Here is a 20661-nt window from a genome sequence, read left to right on the forward strand (position 1 = left end):
TGTTGGGGCTCAGTGGGTAGGGTGTTGGGGCTCAGTGGGTAGGGTGCTTGGGGCTCAGTGGGTAGGGTGCTTGTAGCTCAGTGGGTAGGGTGCTTGGGGCTCAGTGGGTAGGGTGCTTGTAGCTCAGTGGGTAGGGTGCTTGGGGCTCAGTGGATAGGGTGTTGGGGCTCAGTGGGTAGGGTGCTTGGGGCTCAGTGGGTAGGGTGCTTGTAGCTCAGTGGGTAGGGTGCTTGGGGCTCAGTGGGTAGGGTGCTTGGGGCTCAGTGGATAGGGTGTTGGGGCTCAGTGGGTAGGGTGTTGGGGCTCAGTGGGTAGGGTGCTTGGGGCTCAGTGGGTAGGGTGCTTGGGGCTCAGTGGGTAGGGTGCTTGGGGCTCAGTTGCTACACACAAGACCCTGGGTTCCATCCCCAATGCTAAATGAACCGTATGTGGTTCACGGCGATAACCCTAGCGCTGAGGAGGTGGAAGGAATCAGGAGGGTCAGAATTTCAAGGCTAGCCTGGGCTACACGACACTGTCTTCAGCGAGAAAATCAGTCACCTTGGGGCTGGCCATGTTGGGAGGCCTCCTGAGAAGTGGCGTGTTCTCTTCCGCCCAGACCCTGCACTAAATGGGTCCCCTTGTATGTCTGCTAGTCCAGAGAGGAGTGGACACCTGCCTGGGACTGCTGTGCAGGGCAGGCCCGGGGGGTGGATCCCCCTGCTCGCTCCTGCCAGCTCTCCACACCCCGCCTGTCCCCCACGAAGGCAGAGAGGTCACTGCTGCCGTCTGGGGGTATCTAAGAGGTGGGCTCAGCCTCAGCATGGCTGCTGGGGAGGGCGTGACAGGCTGGTTGACCGCAGGAACCCTGGGCTTGTTTGTGGAGCAGGTGTGGGCTCTGGGGTGAAGGTGGGAAGGGAGAGCCAGTCCACAAAGCTGTCCCCTGACTCCGCACAGTCACGACTCACTAGTCCGTCAGCATGCTCGAGCCCAAGGTCCCCGCCCGCTCTCCCCTCACCACCTCTCTGGAAATGTTTAGATGAGACAGGGTCTCAGTGTGTAACCCTGGCTGGCCTGGAACTCATAGGGATTAGACTCCCTCAAGGCATGCACCACCATGTGTAGATGTAACCAACCGTCTTATTAAATAAGAAACACAGAACCAATGTAAAAGAGAAAGCCGAGAGGTCAGAGCTCAGAGCTAAAATCTCACCCTTCCTCCTGCGGTGCTCTCTTTCGGAGAGCTACTTCCTGTGTGTTTGTCTTTATATAGTCTTTCTGTTCTGCCTTCTCATTGGTTGTAAACCCAAACACGTGACTGCCTCGTCACTGTCTGTAAGTACAGCCCTCCAGGTCTTAAAGGCTTATGTCTCCAATGCTGGCTATATCCCTGAACACACAGAGATCTACCTAGCTCTTCTACCAAGTGCTGGGATTAAAGGCGTGTGCCACCACCGCCATGCTCTTGCTATGGCTCTAATAGCTCTGACCCCTGGGCAACTTTATTTATTAACATACAACTAAAGTCACATTTCAGTACAAATAGAATACCACCATAACCATGCCCAACTTGCTTTTCTTTTTTAAAAGACAGACAGGTCTCTTGTAGCCCAGGCTGGCCTCGAGCCTATGTAGTTGAGAATGGCCTTGAACTCCTAGTCTTCTTTCCGCCTCCACCTGCAGAGTGCTGGGTTGACAGGTCTGTGCCTGAGCTCAGGGCCTCCTGTGTGGCAGGCAGACGCTCTGCCCACTGAGCAGCCCACCTTAATTCCACCAACAGCGTCCTGTGAGAGCTGGAGCTCCCTGCCTTGCTGGCTGCCCAGTGCTGTCGGCCAGAGCCCCTCCCCCACCTTCCCAGGGTCACTCCTGGCTCCTCCTCCCCTCCAGTGCTGGCTAGGTACAGGGTGACGGGTTTGGGAGATACAGCTATTTGATTGGAGATCGGTGGGTGGGCTTGCACATGAGAGCTGTGAATCGTGGGTGGGGAACACCGTGCGGCATGGAAGTGCTCCTCATCCGGCTGGGGGACCTCCAGGAAGCTCCTCTGGAAAAAGTATGGATTGAGATAAACAAGGGGCTGGAGCGTGCTGGACAGAGCCTTCAGCGGGCATGCATGAAGTCCTGGGTCAACCCCCAGCACCACATAAACGGTATGGCAGCTAAGTGGAGGCAGGAGGATCATCTGCTCCTACATAGCCTTAAGGACCAGCACTCAGGAGGCAGAGGCAGGCAGTTCTCTGTGAGTTTGAGGCCAGCCTGGGCTACATAATTCCAGCCCACCTTCATAGTGAGACCTTATCTTTGAAAACATACTGATAATCCAAGCACCACAGGAATGGAGACGGGACTGTTGGGTGTTGGTGGCCATCAGCCTAATTGCAGTTTCAGTAAGAGATTGTCCTCCAACTTCCTCCTCTGGCTTCACATTGCACACAATCCCCTGCCAATTAGTGCTCCAAAGTATCTGGGAGCTTGCCTGATAGATTCACAATGCGGTTGGGCATGGTTGCGCAAGCCCGGATCTAGACACTTCCGCCTAGCCATTTCTGGGTAAAAATAGCCATTCCCAGGTCAAAACGTCTCGTGTGACCAGGACCCCATGGCTTTGTGTGGTTGCGTAAAGCATGCAGTGCAACCATGTGATCTACGTGCATGCGTGGTGCGTGGAGTGTGCGCAGGCGCAGCCCAGCCTTTATAAGCTGGTGCTATATTTCCCGACTCTCTTTATGCACCTGTCTTTCCGCAGGCCTGAGCACATCTGTCTCTCTCTCTCATCTTAATCCAAATAACTAACATTGCCCCAGAAAACAACCCGGCCCACTTTCCAAAGGGAAGACACTTGGTTGAAGGTTAGGCCCCGAATGTCTGAAGGGCAATGCCGAGCTGTAGGTGTAACCGTCTTTTTATTTATTTATTTATTTGTTTGTTTATTTATTTATTTATTTATTTATTTTTCCATCACAGGCAATTTATTTTGTTCTATTCATTCACAGTTAATACAGAAAATACTTGGAAACATTTCCATATAATGTTTGACACAGAAATCATCAAATAGAAGTATACAATGTTGACAGGAGGCAGTACATTTATAATTTATAACCCCAAATGTATTTATATACTAGAAATAGAAAGATCTACAAATGAAATTATGAAGGTTCACCAAAGTCATTTAATCTGTCAGTTTCTCATTCATTTTTATGTCTTACTAATATTCTATTGTATGAATAAGCCACATTTTATTTCTCTCCAGTATTTGATAGCTATTTGAGTTGTTTTAACTTTTTTACTATTAGCAACACACTGCTGTAAACTTTCATGTACATGTTTCATAGGTGCACATTTTCAGTAGTTTGAGGATATATTCCTAAGGGTAGAATTGTTGAGTAACAGAGTAACAATGTTTTGCATTTTGACCAACCACCAAACTGTTTTGCCAAAGTGGCACACCATTTTACAATCTCACCAAATCCTTGTTTTTAAGGCTCTGATTTTTGTACAAAAGCATTCAATCATTCTGTCAGACCAAACCAGGAAAAGTAAGCTATAGTTCAGAGCTGTTCTATTCCATTTACTATGCAAAGCCATTCTTGGCATTTGCAACTCTCAGCCCTTTTGAGTATTCTTGCAGTGTTCACTTTTTCCTCCATCACTTTTTTTTTCTTCTTTTTTTCTGGTTTATTTCTATCTATTACAAATGTATAAAAAATCCTCCATCAACGCTGCTGATAGCAGCAGAACCTTGAGAAATATACCTTTGGTTTGCCTCAGAAAAGGAACACATATTGCACTGTAAAGTTTATAAAATTGGCGCAAAACATTGTGATAATGTTATAATACCAGTTTTAAGAGTTCAGTGACTAATGGGGAGCCAATGGGATACATGCAGAACTGTGAAAGCGATCTCACTTAGCCAGCTGTACACGTAGACTGTAAATCTACATTCAGATCATTTCTGAACTAAGACTATCATCTCAGTTTATCTGTTGAGGTCAACCAGGAAACCCTAGAATATACCTTGATTTTTGCAAAAAACAAAATAGGGGGAGGGGTTTCTTCAGCATTTCAGTCCACGAGTAACAGTATCCTAACAGGCAAAGTGTTCTCTCACTGTCAACATAGAATGAACTGCTGCTGGAGGTCAACTTGGGTTTTAATTTGCATTAGCACTTACATGCATAGTAGTCCACGTTGTTGACCTCATGACTTTAAAAAGTAACTCTAAAAAAGTAAAATGGCCCTTCTTGGAAGACTAAAGAAAGACATCCAGCCACAGTTGTAAAAAGTCTCATCAAAACAATATACCCTTTTATGAATTACGCCTTAATTAAAAAAAAAAAAGTAGCCCCAAATAAGAAGCAGCTCTGAAAAAGAAAATATAACTTAAGATATTTGAAAAAAAACAAGGTGAATACAGGTTCAAAAATAATTAAGATACATTTTCTTAAGGCTACCTAGAATTAGGCTTTAAAGAATTCTACCATTTCAAGTTTACCACTAGTTACTAGATACCTATTTACAAACAAGATGTTCACTTTTTTTGTTCCTTTATCAAGAGAAAAATCTACCTTCAGACTATGAGGGTGGTGATGGGGAGGGACTAGAAAACAAGATTCAAACAATCCCATGTAAATATCACATTTTTCAAATGGAAGAACTCCAAACTGCACTAGAAGTTCCAATCACTAAGACACTTTCCATTGAAATGATTTAAGTACAACTACATGGCACCAAGGTTTAGGCCTAATATAGGCCTGACAACCAAGTCCTTGTTTTCTGGAAGAAAGGCCTCAAAAGTCCCACTCAATTCCACATAACAATACTTCAAAGATCAATTAGGTTTTCATTTCCTTAATATTTTTGTTTTTGACTTCTAATCTTAAAGACTAGATTAAAACTTAGCTCATTTCCCAGAAGGCATTGCTTCCCTTTGCTCTATGAAAGAGTCCACCAAGACCTCTTCCTCAAAACCATCTAGCCCCCAGCCTCCAGCTTGTGCTTATGATGCATCTTTCTCAACATCCTGAAAAGGTAACGTAGGTAAAATATGCTCATAAACATTAAAACTAGTTGTTAGAAAGACGTTACTAGCTTTATAATTTAAGTTTTAAAACATAAATACTTGCAGCTTGATCTGCACTGACAATGATTGTCGGAGCCTAGAATTCAACATTTACAAATTCTCATTCACACACACAAAACACACTATTATCACACAACTTGTGTCTTGAGAGAATCTTCTGCTTTTTAAATCTTTGGCCTCCCAGTCAATCCCAAGTTCAACCAACTTTAACTAAAACTTCACTTAGAATTTCACCAAGCTTTTCACCCACACATTAATGCTTGTCGTATCTTTCATCAACTGTCAAAATCTGAAGCCTGCTCAGAGATCGCCAGGTAAAAGAAAATAAATGAAATACACAGAGGTTATTTCAAAACAGAACATGACCATCATCAAAAAAAAAAAATGTCACGATTCCCGATTGGGATCATCTTTTGTTTCCCACGTTGGACTATTTCACACTCTGGCATTGCCAAAGGACACGAGAGCTGGTTCTGGAGCATACAGTCTCTCACACAGATGTCCCCAGAGGAACACCAGAGACAAAGTCACGTGAGGCCTCTCCTGTACAGAGACTGTCTCACAGGGCCAGCGAGGGAGGACACCCACTAGTTTGTGGAGATCCCTGAGAGAGTATGATTCTTAAAATCTGGACTGTACATAATTCACATCAGCCCTGTTCAGGTACTTATTGGAAGAAAGATGCAGCTGTTTGCCAGAACTCAGCACTCCACTCTAGATCTCTGCTGCCTTAGTCTCCGTCGCGGATTTCCGAATTCTGGTAGTTACCTAGACCACTGAGGCATTGCCACAAGACTTCTTCTCTTTTGAAACATCCTTTTTCTCTAGATATTAGGATAGCTACACCAGCTTGTTTCTTAGGTCCATTTGCTTGGAAAGCCTTTTCCCAGCCCTTTACTCAGAGGTAGTGTCTATCTTTGAAGTTAAGGTGTGTTTCTTGTATGCAGCAGATGGGTTCTGTTTTCTTATCCATTCTGTTAGCCTATGTCTTTTTATAGGTGAGTTGAGACTATTGATATTGATGGATATTAATGACCAGTGATTGTTAATTCCTGTTATTTTTTGTGGTTGTGTTGTGTTGTCCTTCTGTGGTGTATGTTGGTGTGGGATTATCTATTGCTTGATTTTTCATGGATGTGTTTAGCTTCTTTGGGTTGAATTTTCCCTTCTAGTGCTTTCTGTAGGGCTGGGTTTGTAGACAGATATTGATTAAATCTGGTTTTATCCTGGAATATTTTATTTACTCTGCCTATGGTGATTAAGAGTTTTGCTGGGTATAATAGTCTGGGTTGGCATCCGTGGTCTCTTAGTGTCTGCATGAGGTTTGTCCATGATCTTCTATCTTTCATAGTCTCTATTGAGTAGTCTGGTGTTATTCTGATGGGTTTACCTTTATATGTTACTTGGTCTTTTTCCTTTGTGGCTCTTAATATTTTTTCTTTGTTCTGTGTGTTTAGTGTTTTGATTATTATGTGGCGAGGGGACTTTTTTTTTTGGATCCAGCCTATTCCGTGTTCTGTAAGCTTCTTGTATCTTCATAGGTATTTCTTTCTTTAGGTTAGGAAAGTTTTCTTCTATGATTTTGTTGAATATATTTTCTGTGCCTTTGAGTTGGTATTCTTCTCCTTCTTCTATCCCTATTATTCTTAGGTTTGGTCTTTGCATGGTGTCCCAAATTTCCTGGACGTTTTGTGTTACGACTTTTTTGTCTTTAGTGTTTTCTTTGACTGACGAATCTATTTTCTCTATCGTGTCTTCAGTGTCAGAGATTCTCTGTTCCATCTCTTGCAATTGGTTGGTTATGCTTGTTTCTGTAGTTCCTGTTCGTTTAGTCAGGATTTCTATTTCCAGCATTCCCTCAGCATGTGTTTTCTTTATTGTCTCAAATTCATTTTTCATATCTTGGAATGTTTCTTTCATCCGTTTAATTGCTTTTTCTTGGCTTGATTTGATTTCTTCCCATTTTTTGTTCATTTTTTCTTCCATTTCTTTAAGGGAGCTTTTTTATTTCCTCTTTAATGGAGTTTTTCATTTCCTTTTTAAGGGAAGTTTTTATTTCCTCTTTAAGAGAGTTTTTCATTTCCTCTTTAAGGAAAGTTTTTATTTCCTCTTTAAGGTAGTTTTTCATTTCCTCTTTAAGGAAAGTTTTTATTTTCTCATTGAGGGAATGTTTTATTTCTTCTTTAAGGGCCTCTATCATCTTCTTAAAGTCGTTTTTAGGGTTGATTTCTTCTGTTTCTTCTGTCTTGGTATGTTCAGGTCTTGCAGGTGTAGAATCACTAGGTTCTGATGTTGCCATATAGGTCTTTATGTTGTTGCCTGTATTTTTGTGCTGGCGTCTACTCATCTTTTCCTCTGTGCGGTGCAGGTGGTGTCTGTGTCTGAGAGTGCCTCTCTTGTTCTAATTTTTAGTCTTGGTTTAGTAGGGGTTCTTGGTTAAATTGGTGCTATTGGATTGTTTCTTCAGGGGCAGCTGATTTCAATCGGTGAAGTATATACTTATGATTCTGGTGATCTGGTTTGGTGGCTGGGCAGCGCCTTCTTCTGTGTTCCCAGGTCACGTTTTGTTCATTTGTCAACTCCTCAGCTGATCTTGTTTCTTCAGACTTCAAACTGTAGGCATCTGAATCTTCTCCCAGATGGGTTTCAGCTGAGCAGGGTAGTCTCACCAACACCTCCACGTTGTTGGGTTTCACAGGATCAGCAGCTGGGCCCTGGGTTGTCCCCAGACAGAGTGCCCAGACTCGCCCTGGTTCCGACCCACGGAGATAGCCTCTTCCCCAGGTGTTGGGGCTAGGGGCGTCCCCGTTCCAAGGTGCATCCACCCCTCTCTGTCCCCGGGCCTGTCCACCCCTGTGGCCCGCCGCCACAGGCCCACCTGCGTCCACTTGTCTCTGCTGCCGGGCCTGTATGTCCCTGTCAGCTGCCGCTGGGTCTGTCTGCCTCTGCAGGCCACCACCGGGCCTGTATGTCTCTGCCGGCTGCCGCCGCGGGCCTACCCACCTCTGCTTGTCACTGCCGCCGGGCCCATCCACCTCTGTGGGCCACCACCGGGCCTGTATGTCTCTGCTGGTTGCCACCAGGCCTGTATGTCTCTGTCGGCTGCTGCCACCGGGCCCATCCACCTCCGCAGGTCGCTGACCTGCGTTCGCCTGTCTCCGCCGCGTGGCCTGTCTACTTCTGTGGACCGTCAACGGGCCTGAATGTCTCTGTCGGCCGCTGCCGCCGGGCCCGTCCACCTCCGTCTGCTCATCTCCGCCACAGGGCCTGTCCACCTCTGTGGGCCACCGCTGGGCCTGAATGTCTCCGCCAGCTGCCGCCGGGACTGAATGTCCCTGTCGGCCGCTGCCGCCAGACCCGTCTACCTCCGCGGGCCGCTGCCACAGGCCTACCTGCGTCTGCTTGTCTCCGCCATCTTGAATCTCTAAATCGGGCGTTGTATTCTTAAAATTGCTTCCTGCTGGGTATGGGCCAAGGTATCTTTATCCTGAAAAGAAAAATTTGGGATTAATTGTCAAATTCTAGGGAAGGTAGCTATATCCTTTGTTGTCCAGTTTGAGCATAATGCCAAAGTTTGTTATCTCAAGTCCTTATTCAAGTAGTCTTTGAGACTGGATCATCTCAGCTAGTCATCTCAGAATTGCTCTGAACACTTTGTAGTCCAAAGCTGATCTGTAGATGATGTTTGTCAGCTTTGTGATATTATTATTGTCCGCGTGGAATTGTTGTTGAGGTGGGGCCCCATCTTCTTCCTGGAGACTTCAGTTGATGTTAGGTCTGGCCGTGATTTCCTGTAGAAAACTGATAAGAGACTTGAACACAAAGACATGTATAAGCAGCTAATTGAAACCTTTTTTCTAGAATTAGTTAGTACTCTATATGACCATTAATATCTTAACAAAGTTTAATTTGTATATATATAAAAATCTTGTAAATTTTGATATAAAATTCATACTTTAACAAAAGTTTAAAGAATCAGAATAGAATCAAAGAATTGAGATTAGTAGTAATAGAATAGTCCCTTAATTAATTTGGCTTTTCTCCTGTCCCATAGCAGAAGATGGCTCTTTTCTTCTGGCATGATACAGGGAGTTTGCATTTTCCTTTTAACAACATGCTTGAGTTTGAAGAAGGAGAGAGCCATTCTCCAACTCCAAAGTCAGCTTCAAATTTTAATTGAACTGGGACTACAAGAAGACCAATAGTGTTCAATTTCTTTAGAGAAGAGCAGAAACAAACATTTAGGAAGACTTATGAAATTTTGTAGATGATATACCAATAGGCCATTTTACTGTTTCCTGGGACAGATGATTTGTCCTTTTTCTTCAGTTGTCTTATTTGTCCAGTGTTCTTCAGATTGCTTAGACTTCATTCTCCTAAAAGACAAAAACAAAAACCTTTCCCCAAGACTAATTTTGGGGATGTTCCCTTTTGGCAAGTTATTATCTGATTTAATGAAAAGGCATGTGTTACTGGTATAAGTTAGTTTAAATTGGATGTTCATACTGGTTGATGAACTATCACCTTTTCTAATTAAGAGGTCTCTCTTGTTCAAATCGAATCTTTAACAATTTTGATGGTATCCACAGCTTATCTTCTGTAAAAACAAAAGCAAAACCTCCTCCCCAACATAACACATATCCTGGTTTCCATTCTGAGGTCAGTACATCCTTGAAGTATATAGGCTGATTTAATTCTGTAGTTTTTTCTATTAACCAATGTCTCTCGGCAGCTGTTGTTCCTTTCTCATTAGCATTGAGAAAATTCAAAGTTAATAGAGCATTATGCAGTCTATTTCTGGGGGGTTTTGTTAACCCTTTCTGTTTATTTAGCATATCCTTTAGAGATCTGTTTGATCTTTCTATAACTGCTTGACCTGTAGGATTATGTGGTATACCTGTAATATGCTTTATATTGCAATAAGCAAAAAACTGTTTCATTTTAATAGAGACATATGATGGAGCGTTGTCAGTTTTGATTTGTGTAGGTATACCCATGATGGCCATAACTTCTAGCAAATGAGTGATTACAGAATCAGCTTTTTCAGAACTCAAAGCACTTGCCCATTGAAACCCTGAATAAGTATCAATGGTATGATGTACATATTTCAATTTTCCAAATTCTGCAAAGTGAAACATGTCCATCTGCCAGATTTCATTCCTCTGAGTACCCTTTGGGTTACATCCTGCTGGTAATGGCATCTGATTGTAAAAGGAACAAGTAGGACATTTCTTTATAATTTCCTTGGCTTGTTGCATGCTGTTCTGGAACCCAGAAAACAGCATGTGCCAGTCCTGTGGTATAATCCTATTATAAGTTGACCAGGAGTTTAACATTTGCTTTACAAATGGGGAATGCATGCCATAAGATACTATTGCCTCCTTAAACCTTCGTAAATCTAACGTTTCAACTGGAGTCCAAATATTTTGTGCATTCACTTGACCAGGTAGCTGCTGTACGGTTACCGGATAAATTAAGGATGATTGTGTGAAAACAGGCTTTCTTTCTGTAACCTTATAATCCAATCCTGAAACAATTTCACTGTTAATTTCTTCTGTCTGAATCTGAATTTCTCTATAATTCATTTTAACAGGTTTTTCTAAAACTTTTGTCCTGGCACTTAAATTGACCATCTTTTTAAATAGTAAAATAAGGATAAGAAAAGTAATAATTCCATCAACATTAATCTTCTGAAATAGTTGTTCCATTTTTAATTTTTAGACTGCCTAAAATGTTATCAAACAAAGACCAATTTTCTTCCAATGTGCACATAAAACACATTCTTTTTTAATCTCAATACCAACCATAGAAGACCTGGAAGTCTGTACAGACAGGTAGTGATGAGGAGGCCATGTGGTTGGGTTTATGGCCAATGAGAAGGCAGAATAGAAAGTCAATGTGGAAAAAAATTTTCTCTTTACATAGTTTTTTCCTTTAAAATATCTGATATCTTAATTGATTTACCAAGTCTGAATAGAACAGTAGAAATCCGAGGGAATTTCAAAACAGCTACCTAGTGTCCAAGGTGTGAATCCAGAGAGAGAGAGAGAGAGAGAGAGAGAGAGAGAGAGAGAGAGAGAGAAAGCAAAAAGCAAACAAGCAAGAAAGCGTAGCCACGAGTCCTGGCTAAAGCTTAAATCCAGCCACGCGTTCCCGCTTGAGCCGAGGTGAGCCTGGGCTCCGGCTTCCCTAAGCCCCGACCACGCTGGCCTTTCAACCACAGGCAGCTCTAGTCACAGTTGCCTGGAGCTGCTGCAATCAGCCGTAGCTCTGGCAGGGCAGGCCTGAGTTGTGCGGAGCACCAGCTTTTTAAGCAAGTGATTCCAGCTGTGGTAAACACCTGTAGCTAAGGTCGGTTGGGCCTGAGTCCTAAGCCGAGCTAGGGAGCCAGACCCGCCCAGGTGGGAAACCTGACTCACAGCCAAGCCAAGCGATTTTTAATGAATTCTTGCCACGTGGGTGCCAAATGTAGATGTAACCATCTTTTTAAATAAGAAACACAGAGCCGATTGCAGAGTTAAAAAGCCCAAGAGGTCAGAGCAATAGCTAAGAGCTAAAAACCTTATCCTTCCCTGCCGCTGCTGTCCTCCTCAGCAAGAGACCTACTTCCTGTGTGTTTGTCCTTTTTATTGACTTTCTATTCTGACTTCTCATTGGTCATAAACCCAACCACATGGCCTTCTTGTCACTGCCTGTCTGTACAGACCTCCAGGTCTTCTATGGTTGGTAGTGAGATTAAAGGCATGTGTCTCCATGCTGGCTGTATCCTTGAACACACAGAGATCTACCTAGCTCTGCCTCCCAAGAGCTGGAATTAAAGGCGTGCGCCACCACCACCCCGCTTCTGCTATGGCTTGCTATTAGCTCTGACCCCCAGGCAACTTTATTTAACATACAAATAACATCACATTTCAGTACAAATAAAATATCACCATACTGAGCTCCTGTTTGTCCTGTGGGAGTGTCTGAATGGCCATGCCAAGTTCCCACCTGTCGACCCCCGTACCACCCCCCTCCGCCACCCCCCCAAGAATCTGGAGATTCTGAGCTGCTGTCTACTCCTGCTAAGAGCCAGGTGCTGACAAGCCTGAGCATGGGAGGGCTGTCCTGGGAAGGGTGGTAAGGCAGGACCCAGAGCAGGATCCAGGGATGGAGACACATCAGCCAGAGAGATGGGAGGAGAGTCAGGAGGCAAGGACGTGCTTCAGGAAGAGAACGTCCCCCAGGGTGTGGGCATCTCCATTTTATTAAACAACAAAAAGATTATTTCGTTATGTGTGGGTGTTTTGCCTGGATGTGTGTGTGCACCATGTGAGTGCAGTGCCTGAGGAGGCTGGGCAGGGGCATGAGATCCCCAGAAATGGAGTTACAGATGGTTGGGAAGCACCATGTGGGTGCTGGGAATCTGAATCCCAATCCTCGGCTCTAACCACTGACCCATCTCCCCAAATTACTATTATTATTATTTTGTTAAGATAGGGTTTCTCTATGTAGCCTTGGCTTTCCTGGAAACACTCTGTAGACCAGGCTGCCCTCGAACTCACAGAGATCCATCTGCCTCTGCCTCCTGAGTGCTGGGATTAAAGGCGTGCGCCACCACACCCATCTCCAATTTTTTAAAAAAGGTTTTCCCCAAACCCTGAGGGACCAGTGTCCCTTGCCCTCCCCGTCACGTCGATGACAGAGTTGAAGCAGGGCGGGCCCTGCCACCACCACCAGCTGCACCTGCTGGAAGCATCACAGTGAATCAGGGAGCTTTGGCTGCAGAACCCTGCAAGTTGGTAGACGCCCACATGAGACCTGCTGCCAAGGCTGCCGGTGACTCAGTGGTCTGGAGTGTGCATGGGGAGGTGACAGACCTCCGGAGGAAGAGCAGAAATAGAAAATGGGATCAGGGCTCCAGTGAGACCCAGGCCTGGGCTAGGTTCTGATCCAACTGACCAGAGCGAGCGCCAAGGCAGCTACAATCCGAGGCATTACCTCGAATGGAAAACTGTGTTGGGGTGCTGGGATCTTAGTGCCCCTGAGCACTCACTCGCCTGCTGAGTACGGTGTCTGCATGGGGGGTGTCCCCCACCCCTCAGATGTCTCAATCCCTGGTCCTGAGTTGGAGGTGCTGTGTGCTAACAGAACCTTAGAAGGTGACACTTGCCGGTGGAAGTATGGCCCTGGGGCGGACGTGGGGAGTTTGCAGCCTCCCAGCACCACCAGCTCTCAGCTTCCTGCTCTGGGCAGTGGCTGCCACACCTCACCATTACAGACTGTCCTTCGGGAGCGGCTGTGATCCAGCTGGTCCAACCATGGCTGTCTCCCCACAGGAAGGCCAAGAATCTGGTAGCTCCGTCCACAAGGCTGGACGTCCATATTGGAATCCGAGGCACCCGCCCCTTCTCCCTTCCCACCCCAGCTGTTTGAAGGCCACAGGGACTAAGTGTAATCAGTGCTCCGTCACCAAGTGAGGCGGCTTGGATGAGCATGGTCCCCACAGGCTCGTGTGTCTGAATGCTTGGTCCCCGTTAGTGGAGCTTCTGGGAAGGATTGGGGGTGTGGCCTTGTTGGAGGAGATGGGCTCGGAGGGTTCAAAAGCCCCCGCCAAAGCAGACCTGGTGGCGCACACCTTTCATCCCAGCACGTGGGGGCAGAGTCATGTGGATTTGTGAGTTTGAGGCCAGCCTGGTCTACGGAGCTAGTTCCAGGACAGCCAGGGCTACACAGAGAAACCCAGCCCACACAGGCCTGTCTCTCCGCTCTCGGCCTTCTACTTGTGGACCAGATGGGGCTCTCAGCAACTGCTCCAGCACCAAGTCTGTCTGCTCCCGGCCACGCTGTCCATGGTCTCTCCCCGACACTGTAAGCAACCCCGTTAACGCTTTTTGTTGTTTTGTTCTTTTTTTTAAGAGTTTCCCTGTGTAGCTTTGGCAGTCCTGGAACTTGATCTGTAGACCAGGCTGGCCTCAAACTCACAGAGATCTGCCTGCCTTGGCCTCCCGAGTGCTGGGATTAAAGGCGTGCGCCAACACCGCCTGGGAAATGCTTTCTTTTTTAAGTTGATTTTGTCATGGTGTCTCCTCACAGAACAAAACGGTAACTGAGACACAGAAGGCTTCTGTTCTCTCCTTATCTAAGGACTTCTTCTAGAGGCCCGAGGTGGCTGTTGGTGTCCCAGCCACCTCTTCACTCCAGTGAGCCTGTCCTCGGGAGACAGCGTGGAAATGAGCAGCGTGCAGCCTGCTGTGTCCACAGGGCCCCCAGAGGCTTTCTGAATGAGGCCCCAGCACCCTCCCGGTCCTGCTGAGTGTCCCTTCCCCGGACCTGAGAGTCCGTGGCTTCACCGTGACCCTCCGTCTCCAGCCCCAGGGCGTCATTCCCGTCTCAGGCGCTTCTGTCCCTGACTGGTCCCCGGGACCCGGAGGGGAGGCTGGGAGCTGCTGTTGGTGGTGATGTCTAGTTTCTGACTTAGCTTTGCGGCTTCAGTGGGCCGGAACCCAGACGAGGATGGGCTGAGCTTATTCCCTAGGGAGGACGAAGGGGTGTGTGGGTTCCCGCCAGACAGTCTGGAGTGTGCTGGTGAGAAATGAGCAATGGCTGAGGAAGATGGCATGGCAAAATGACCCCGTGGGTAAAGGTGCTTGCTGCCAGGCCTAATGACCCAAGTTCAATTCCTGAGACACACTTGAGCCCCAAAATTGCCCTCGGACCTTCACACACACACACACACACACACACACACACACACACGCACACGCACACGCACACGCACACGCACGCACGCACATACACACACACACACACACACACACACACACGCACACACACTAACCGTAAACTAGGAGAAAGCCAGCTGAGCACCCAGACGCCACCTCACGTTCCTGCCCCTGAGCCTTCCCGCTGTGCCTGGCCCCCAGGGACCACCCCAGGACCCTGTCCCCAGCTCTGTCCTGACAAGCTCTCCATGGACAGAGCCACTTCTGGATACACACTCATCCCAAGTTCTAGGAGAGGCCAACATTTGCCCTCACCCCAGTACAGACAAAGCCCTGAGGTGGCTGTCGGGTGCCAGGGACAGGAGTGTGCCTTTATCCTTGTGTCACGGTCACCCCATGCAAGTGTGTGTCCCGGGGCCACCAGCCTGGGGCTGTCCTTGCTGGGGACACAAGTCTATCACTCTTGGAAGCGAGAGACCCCGTGGTCAAAGGGCCCAGCCTCTTCTCTCTGGGGAGCCAGGCGGCCAGTGCGGGAGGTTGGTGGCCCTGGAGTGAGGGTTTTGATGTTGTTGTTGTTTTTGAGGAAACCTACATGATCCTCTGGGTCTGGAGCACGAAGGACAACACAGTGCAAGGCAAAAATCCCAGTGTGTACTGGTTTCCACCGGGGGCGAGCCCGGCCAGCATCCCCTAGGACACCATCCTGGAAACCCGTTCTGTCTGGATTGGTCTCAGTGTAACGGCTCCGTGGGACTCGTGCCGCATGAATGAAGAGACACGGACAATGAGTGTGTTGTGATGGACACATCCACAAGAACTTCCTAAGAACAATTACAGCACAAACTATCGGGAACATCTTTTTCCAAAAAGAGAAAAACTATCGTATTTCATGAGGCGCTTCCTAGGTTGTGGGGGGAGCTTGTGTTTGGGGCAGAATTCTTGACATGCGACCGCAGTGAGGTGTGATGGCCACGCGTTGGGGCGTCTAGAACTCAGGGCCCCGCAGCCTTGGTGCTCATTTGTCCCCAGAGATCGTGGGGTCTGGAGTGGAGAAGGGGTCAGTCACAGCCCAGAGCAGACAGCAGGGCTGGTTCGGGGTGTCTGGAAGACCGCGGCCCAGGCACTGTGCCGCACAAAGCTGCTGAGTGCTGCCAGGAGGCGCTGGCCACTGTGGCCACACGGGCAACCCCACCCAGGCCCCTGGGTTAGCCTGGTGCCAACCCTGAGTGGACGGTGTGACCGCTGATGTGGGTGGGCCGTGCAGAGTCTGTGTTCCTCTTGGCTTGGACCTGTCCGGGACGAGACGAGATGCCTTAGCATCTGCGGTCCACCTGGGCCAGGGCCTGCACTTGGGGGCCTCTCCGTCCATGAGAGGCCATGAGGTGCGTGGAGACCAGGGATCAGACAGGGGTCAGTGCCTGGCGAGCAGCGCCGTCCCTCCCGCTCCTGGGTTGGTTTTTCTTTGAAATGATGGTTTAGGTCGAGAGCAGCTGAGAAGAAAAGCCATGGGGGCAGCTGGGGCTCTTCTGGGGGATGTGCCTCACAACCGGCACACGCAGCAGGGAAGGGTGCTGGGACAGGGGACAGGTGGGTCGCTGTACCCCCAGGGATACCTTAGCGGGCTGTGGGCAGCTTCAGCGACCATCGCCGTTCCCCACGGTCTATGGCCTTCTGGGGGGGTACCTGGGGTCACAGTAAACATGGCATCATCTAAGAGGCACTAGTGTGATAGGCTGAGTCCAGGGCCTTAGAGGCGACGCCTTCCGGAAGCGCGGGGAAGGGGCTAGATGCCCTGCAGCGAGTGGCCGGGGTCACTCCGTTCCCGTTTCACCAGGGGCTCGCCCAGGCTGCGGCCATCCACATCCGCCTCACTGCTGTGTCCATCCCCAGTGTCCTCTGCAGGGGTGAGGGCAGAGGGCACAGTGAGAACAGAGTGGCCTGTCAAGCTCTCCCCCTACCCCCATGTCCTCCCTGGTCACACGGCTGCATCAACAGGCACCACCACAGGGTATCACCGGAGCCCAGTGGCCAGGATCCCCACCACCTGCATGCCAGCTCCCGGGGTCCTCGACCCACCCCAGAGGCTGCCGCAGTGGCTCTCCTCAGACATGGTGCAAGGAGTTGAGCCAGGGCATACGCACCTTTGTCCAGCAGCGTCAGGGACAGGGAGGCCAGGTCGTTGAACTGCAAGAGAAGCGAGGGGTCTGAGATGTCAGCCAAACCCAGTGACAGCCAGAGGTGCCTCCTGCCGGGCCCCGGGGGTGGCTGGAGACTACTGGGCAGCGGCAGTGACCGAGGGCTGTGTAGGGTGAGCCCTTGCTCTTGGGGCTCCTGACACCGGCCACAAGCATGCCTTCACATGGCTTCATTTCTTTTGCCTTGTTAGGGTTTATTTGTGTGTGTGTGTGTGTGTGTGTGTGTGTGTGTGTGTGTGTGTGTGTGTGTGTGTGCTCGCGCATGTGTGCATGTGCGTGTGGGGCCTGAAAAGGGCATTGGATCCCCGGGCGATGGAGTTGCAGACAGCTATGAGCTACTGTGTGGGTGCTGGGAATTGAAGCCAGGTCCTCTGTGAGACCTGAGCTCCGGGAGGGTGTCTGGGCAGACCTGGGCGTCTCCCTGCCTCACCTCGCCCATGACGGCAATGGGCGTCTCCCCAGTGGCCTGGGCCACGCGGTGCTCCACCAGGTAGAACATGTATTCATCATACAGCAGCCGGATGAGGTGGAAGGAGCCAAAGCTGGCGGCACTGCGCAGGGTCAGGTCACGGATCACCATGGAGCTGCGGACACGGACAGAGATGCTCTGAGCCTGGACAGCGCGCACTGCCGAGGCTGGAGGACAGGCTCTGGGTGGGGGTGCCCGGCCGCCCCCGGACACACCCAGGGGCCGAGGGGACGTGGGTGGGTGGAGGCCGTGCACCCCAGTGCTTCACTGCCGCCTCTTTGCTTTCATTTTAGCTTGAAAAATACAATTTATTATTTCTTTATCATTCATTCATTCACTCATTTTTTTAGACAAAGTCTTTCTACATAGCCCTGGCTGTCCTGGATCTCACTCTGTAGACCAGGCTGGCCTCAGACTCACAGAGATCCTCCTGCCTCTGCCTCCTGAGTGCTGGATTAAAGGTGTGCGCCACACACACAGGTACCTTGTTTGTGTTTGTTTGTTTTTAACGTGTTGCCTGCTCGTAAGTACACCCTGAGGGTGCAGAGCCCCGGGAGGCCACTGCCTGGAACTGGAGTGAGTCACTGCCTCGGTGCCGGGAACTAAATCCAGGTTCTCTGTTGATGTTCTAACCATTGAGACTCACTCCAGCTCCCTCAGCCTTGTTTTTGAGATGGGTTTCTCTGCACCGGGCTTGTTGACTTGGTGGCCCGTTGGGCCCCAGGGAACCTCAGGGAACCTCCTGTCGCACAGGCGTGGGCTGCTCTGCGTCAGCGCCCGCCGGGGTTGGCTCAGGGCCTCAGGCTTGCTCACCGCACCGCACCGTCCACCCAGCCAGCTTCCCGGCCCGATTCTGCTTCTGTTTTCTTACATTCCTCTTTTCTTTCTCTCTCTCTCTCTCTCTCTCTCTCTCTCTCTCTCTCTCTCTCTCTCTCTCTCTCTCTCTCTCTCTCTCTCTCCCTCCCTCCCTCCCTCCCTCCCTCCCTCCCTTTCCAGGTGAAGGCCAGTGTCTTATTCTGTGGCCCAGGCTCACGTTGAACTCAGATCCCCTACCTCAGCCTCACAGCAGCCCCCCGGCCAGCTCATGTTCTCTCCCACGACCGCCCCCCTACTTTCTTTCCCACGTGAACCTTCTGCGGCCACAGTTTCCGTGGCAGCGTAGGGCTGAGGACCCTCTGCAGCCACGGCTGATGGGAGCAGTCTGTGCCTCACCCAAGCCTGTGAAAAGCCTCACACTGAAACAGCCGCTTCCCCCTTGGGCTGCCATTTTAACTCCAGCCCGAGTTCCTGCCCTGCCCTGCTGGCTCATTTCATGTCAACCTGACACACGCTAGAGTCATCGGAGGAGGGAGCCTCAGCTGAGGAATCGCCTCCGTGAGATCCGGCTATAAGCGTTTTCTCAATTAGTGATCAATGGGGAGGGCCCCGTCCATTGTGGGTGGGGCCATCCCTGGGCTGCTGGTCCTGGGTTCTATTAGAAAGCAGGCTGAGCAAGCCATGGGGAGCAAGACAGTAAGCAGCACCCTCCATGGCCTCTGCGTCAGCTCCTGCCCCCAGGTTCCTGCCCCGTGTGAGTTCCTGTCCTGACTCCTTCTATGGTGGACTGTCTCCTGGAAGTGTAGACCGAATTAACCCTTTCCTGGCCACACTGCGTTGATCACGGTGCCTCGTTGCAGCATTAGTACCCTGACTAGGACTCCACCTGTCTGGAGGCTTCTGATTTGCGGGCCCACAGTCTCATTTCTTGTTTCCACAGGATTCTAATGTCTGAGCTGCGGTCGGCTCCAGCCCTCCCTCAGCCCGCAGCCCCGTCTGTCCAGGCTCAGGGGCCCAGAAGGCGTGTGGACGTCACAGGCGCCCCCCGCCCCCCGCCCCGGATGCGGGGTGCCCCGCCCACCTGTAGAAGGACCACTTGAGCAGGAACTGGCGGGCGGCCTTGGGGAAGCTGGGGCTGCCCGAGTGCTGCTTCAGCACCTGCGTGACCACGTTGTCCAGCCAGCTGGCCCACTGGTCCAGCGAGCTCTGCTGCTGCAGGGTCACCTTGAAGTCATGCTCCAGGCGCTGCACCAGGCTCTCCTCGCACTGGCACACCCACGAGGCCTGCTCCTGGGAAGGGGTAGTGTGTGAGGGCCTGGGGAATCTTCTGCTGTATTTTTTTGGGACAGGGTCTCATGTAGCCCAGGCTGGCCTTACATTGTGAGTGTAGCTGAGGATAACCCTGAACTCCTGATCCTAGATGGGTTGATGTGGTACCAGCACAGAGCCCTGCATGCCCCAACTCCATCGTTCCTTATTTATCAACACAGTGTCTCAAGAGGTAGCCCAGGTTGGCCTAAAATGCCCAACCTTCCCATCTCAGTCTCCTGAATGTTGTGATGACAGGCATGTGCCACTGAGCCTCACGGAGGGTCCCCTTCTCAGGGCACACCTGTGTGTGCTGAAAAGATGTCCTCAGCCATGCCATGGTTTGTACTTTTCTGGCAAGACAGAGCCAGGCACACCAAGTCCAGCAGCTGCGAGTGTTTGGAATGCAAGCAGACAAGAGTGCAGCTCGTTCAACCCGCTACAAAAGGATCTGAGACACAGCAGGCTGGGCGGGTGGGGGGAGCCAGCCTCAGGCTTCCGCTGCAGAGTGCAGGTCAGGGAGGGATGAGCTGCCTGCTGCAGCTCCAGCTGTGGGTTTGCTGGCCAGCCTGGTGGGGAGCACCCAGCCTGGTGGGGAGCACCCAGCCTGGAGCACAGCAGGGCAAGCAGATGTCAGGGCCAAGTCACCTGAACATTGGCGAAGTCCACGCGGTTGAGGTCACTCAGCATCTGGTTGATCTGTGACGTGTTCTGCAGCACGGCCCTTGCGGCCTGAGCCAGGTGGTTGAGGGAGGTGTAGCGCCGCAGGGTCTGTGCGAAGGCGCTCACGACGCCTACCTGTGGGGGACCCGGGTCACACGGTTAGCAGAGCCCTGCTCCCTGCAGGCCCCTGGGAGCTCAGGATGGCAGAGGGAGGAGGAGGCGGGACGGAAGACCCCGTGGGTGAGGGGCCTCTGTCACTGTCTGTGCAGACCCATCTCATTCGTGGCGTGGCGGAGACCCTTGAGGGATTAGCGGGATTGCGAAACTGAGGCAGGAAAACCCATCCCACTGGGTGAGCAGAGCAGCCCCGCGCTCTGCCCCTGGCGGGCTGTGCCTGCCGACCACACTCATGACGACCTCCCTCCCTTTGCTACGTCAGGCAAGTGG

The 20661-nt window shown here is 50.0% G+C and overlaps 1 protein-coding gene across 4 annotated transcripts in view; it reads right to left on the minus strand.

Moving 5' to 3' along the window:
* Positions 1–15552: 15552 nt before the first annotated feature.
* The window catches only part of Rfx2 (regulatory factor X2), a 59261-nt gene continuing 54152 nt past the window's right edge, over positions 15553–20661 (minus strand). For all 4 annotated transcript variants that reach the window (XM_006982272.4, XM_016000839.3, XM_076559297.1 and 1 more), the window contains 5 exons: positions 20200–20349; positions 19325–19533; positions 17389–17542; positions 16905–16947; positions 15553–16659 (listed from right to left, as the gene is read on the minus strand). In XM_006982272.4, coding sequence (XP_006982334.1) covers positions 16547–16659; positions 16905–16947; positions 17389–17542; positions 19325–19533; positions 20200–20349 — 669 coding nt within the window. In that variant the 3' untranslated portion in view covers positions 15553–16546. The remainder of the gene's footprint in view (positions 16660–16904; positions 16948–17388; positions 17543–19324; positions 19534–20199; positions 20350–20661) is intronic.

Source organism: Peromyscus maniculatus, chromosome 22 (assembly GCF_049852395.1).
Source record: "Peromyscus maniculatus bairdii isolate BWxNUB_F1_BW_parent chromosome 22, HU_Pman_BW_mat_3.1, whole genome shotgun sequence".
Classification (NCBI taxonomy): Eukaryota; Metazoa; Chordata; class Mammalia; order Rodentia; family Cricetidae; genus Peromyscus; species Peromyscus maniculatus.